At 37.5% G+C, this 3,782-nt stretch overlaps 1 protein-coding gene across 3 annotated transcripts in view; it reads right to left on the bottom strand.

The window, feature by feature from the left end:
* Nucleotides 1-3,782, bottom strand: part of adcy6b (adenylate cyclase 6b) — a 49,236-nt gene that overhangs the window by 20,598 nt on the left and 24,856 nt on the right. For all 3 annotated transcript variants that reach the window (XM_016495890.1, XM_016495891.1, XM_016495892.1), the window contains one exon: nt 373-522. In XM_016495890.1, coding sequence (XP_016351376.1) covers nt 373-522 — 150 coding nt within the window. The remainder of the gene's footprint in view (nt 1-372; nt 523-3,782) is intronic.

Genomic DNA, 3,782 nt, shown 5'->3' with positions numbered 1-3,782 from the left:
TTGGACTTTTGGGGGGGGGGGGGATTCTCCAGGACTTTTTTGTTTTTTATAGTTGGACAATTATTAACTTGGCACAATGTCTTGAAGCAACACATAGCAGCATGCTCACAAAAAAGGTAAAAAAAAAAAAATGACACAATGACATGACATGACACAGTGGCCAAAAGATGTCTGCCTGTATGTATATGGCTGAAGCAGCAGTGCTTTAAAGGATAAATTTAAAGTTGTAACTTTTCTCACAGGGTTTTACAGTCTCACAAGGTTTTACTAAGAGCTAAAGCACAGCATGTTATCAGCATGCTTCATGCACATTCATGAGGTAAACAAGTGTCGGGTGGGTAGGTGTGTTTGTGTACTCGAGAGCTTGCCAACCTGCTGCTGGTTCTCTCTCTGAAGGTGTATTCTGGCTTGGATGTATCCTCTGGTCTCCTTGAAGGCCTGTCTCTGAGACACCTCTGCTGGGTAGTGTGTGCAGATGCCAATGATGTTGGTGCACAGGAAAATCATCGCATTGGCACATAACTGCACAGAGAAAGAGAGAAGAGGAATGAAATGAGGAATTTCGGGTGTGGGATGTGGAAAAGGTTAGACTATTTTTGTTTGCAATCTATGATAAAGATCACCACAGGTTTCAGTTTGTTTTAAAGGTTTAAAAAGATGTTTTAAAGGCACAGACATTATTTTTTTAGCCCACTTTAACAGCTTGGTTAAATTAAAGCTGTACCTTCACAGCACACACCACATAACACAGAGCACACAGAAATGGCCCAAACAGCTGAAGACCAATTCATGTAATAGTGTAAGGAGTTAGGCCTACTTTCTGCAGTAATATGCAAAGCATCCAGCAACCGGCTTTATGTTTCAGGTCTTTTATCTCTACATCAGCACAAGCATCTGGGCATTAGATGGTATGCGGTCAAACCTCTGTGTTTAAGAGAACTTAAGATGGTTTGCGGTTTTACTGCAAATGGTTTCTGAGAGTTCTGTAACAGTTATATGGACAGCATTTACAAGTTAATCTCACAAAAACATATCCAGGTCACATGCCACAACAAATCATAAGAAATTCTACTGTGCAAACAGAAAGTCAAGCCTATTTTAAGACCATTAGGCACATTTCTCCCCCCATTTAGGTTTACATTTATTAAAATTAAATTGTTGTTACTGGGGTGTGTAATTCCTGTTGTATGAGTTTTGCCTTTTGTGGACAATGCTCCACAGATAGTTATGTCCTGTCTCTTCCTGGTATCCTGGTACAGATATGTTATCCGGTTTACATGGTCATAACATGAGTTGAAATATTGAATATGACTGAACACACAAGGTCGATACTTGATTATCACGTGTTAGAGTATGGTTCTACTATTGACACCCCAAGCAAACACATCTAGTCATAATTTTCCATCAGTCAGAAACAGTTTGCCTGAGAGAATTTGTTGAGGCCCATTTCTCTGCAACAAGCATTTTCTACTTTGCTGAAGATGAACAATCTTTATTTATCCACTTGACAAGAAATGGCACAGCAGAGCTTCAGAAAAATAGCTTCACTCCCTCTTTCAAGTGCCCCTAGAGTGAATGTACAAACATCTTCAGATTTTAGAGTTCAGGAAGAAAAGCCAGGCCCATCAGGCATCCATTTGCTCAGATGACGTTATCGGTTGTGTAATTTTAGTTTGGTCCATTTGCACAAGTTTTCCAAAACTAAAAAAGGCAGTTCTATTCAAGGGACTCACTAACACCAACGGTCCAATCCACCAAGCTGATTAGACATGGAAAATGTGGGGATGTGGCTGCAGACGTGACAGATTGCCAATTCTCCATGTGTGGCCAGAAAAAGACTGCAATGGGATGTGCAGAAAGTAATCAACTAGGCGAGTAATTGTTCCCAACTAAATAGTTGACTAGCAAAATACTACTTGAATATCAAAAACTGATTCCTCTTTGATTAATCTGCCCTTGAATTCCTCACCTAAATTGCTGTTACAACAAAATACATTGGATTATGCTGTGGATATTTCATATCAGACTGATATTATTGTGTTGGCAGATTGCATTTTCTCCACAGCAGGGCCTGTTGTTAACATGTGAAATTATAAAAATGAGATGGTCTTTATATTGACACAGAGATTGTATGTGCAGATTATCCTAATGGTGGCAGTTTAATTTTCTAATGGGATTCTATGTAAGCACTTGGTGAGTAATTCATTTTTAATCTTGTTTTTTTTATTTTTTATTAAATGCATATTGTTCATTAATTTAAAAGAAAAATAAAAAAAAAGAGAAAAGCACATTAATATTGTGAAATAGAATTACAATTTAAAACCAGCTGTTTTAATATATTCTATTCTCCTGTAATATATAATAGTTGAGTTAAACTATACTGAATTGTACTAATAATCTGAATTTTCAGCAGGCATTACTTGGGTTTTCAGTGTCACATGATCCTTCAGAAATCATTCTAATATGCTGATTTGCTGCTCAAGAAACATTTCTTATTATTATTAATGTTAAAAACAGTTGTGCTCCTTTCTTTTTATATTTTTGTGTAAACTGAAATGTGTTTTCAGGATTATTTGATTTGACAGAATTTTTTATAGAAATCTTTTATGACATTATAAAAGTCTTCACTGTCACTTGATCAATTTAATGCTTCCATGTTGAATGAAAGTTTTATTTAAAAAAAAAGGTACTGACCCCCAAACTTTTGAACAATAATGCACACATCATACTCGTTATTTATAGTAACTTACTAATTTTGAGTAATTAATAACTTGTTTTTATTGTTATGACAATTTTAAAATGCCAATCCCTAAAATGTACCAGTTTCCCATAAATGTAATGGTGGCATTTGACCAGAATCACCATCAGCAGTTAGCATTAGTGTGCTAATGTCGTTGTACTGATACACAACAACAAGCTTCCCTGTTTTATTCATGTAGCATCTGATATACAGCACAGCAGCCCCCCTCAGTTCATCTATATCACACTAGATCATACCAGTGAAATTGTAAAAAGCGGTTGACATTTAAGCTGACAGATCTGACAGAAGGAATGTCGCATGCTTTTAACTCACAGCAAAACTGATTAAATGAAACTGTCAGATCACTCACCGAGCATGAGTGTGTGTGTGTGTGTGACAATGAGCCACACATGGAGCAGTCAGTCTGTGTGTGTAGAAATGTCAGAGAATAAAAATTTGTATTTATTGCATGAACATGTGAAACCTTTTATTACACTCATGCAAGAACTTTTCTGCTTGAGAGTAAGAATTTGTACACAGTACACACAATTTCTGCATTTTTCCCAAAACATACCACTCATAGTTGTCACCATAACTTGCACCATACTCTTTTACCACACGTTGGCTTAATTTTGTGTTTATATTTGGCTTAATAGATGTTAAATACTGCCATTCTTTTGTTTTTTTTCTCTCTCTTTCCTTACTTTCCTTCTTTTTGTACATATGTGTGTGTGTGTGTGTGTGTGTGTGTGTGTCTTAGTTTAGTTGTATGTTACCAGTAGTTTTCATTTAGTGAGTGAGTGACTGAGTGACGTGACATGTGGCCAAGTATGGTGACCCATACTTGGAATTAGTGCTCTGCATTTAACCCATCCAAAGTGCACACACACAGCAGTGAACACACACACACCGTGAACACACACCCGGAGCAGTGGGCAGCCATTTATGCTGCGGCGCCCGGGGAGCAGTTGGGGGTTCGGTGCCTTGCTCAAGGGCACCTCAGTCGTGGTATTGAAGGTGGAAGAGAGCGCTGTACATTCAC

Source organism: Sinocyclocheilus anshuiensis, unplaced genomic scaffold (assembly GCF_001515605.1).
Source record: "Sinocyclocheilus anshuiensis isolate Anshui unplaced genomic scaffold, SAMN03320099.WGS_v1.1 scaffold234, whole genome shotgun sequence".
Taxonomy (NCBI): Eukaryota; Metazoa; Chordata; class Actinopteri; order Cypriniformes; family Cyprinidae; genus Sinocyclocheilus; species Sinocyclocheilus anshuiensis.
The sequence above is the reverse complement of the archived record's forward strand: the minus strand, read 5'-3'. Positions and strand labels throughout refer to the sequence as shown.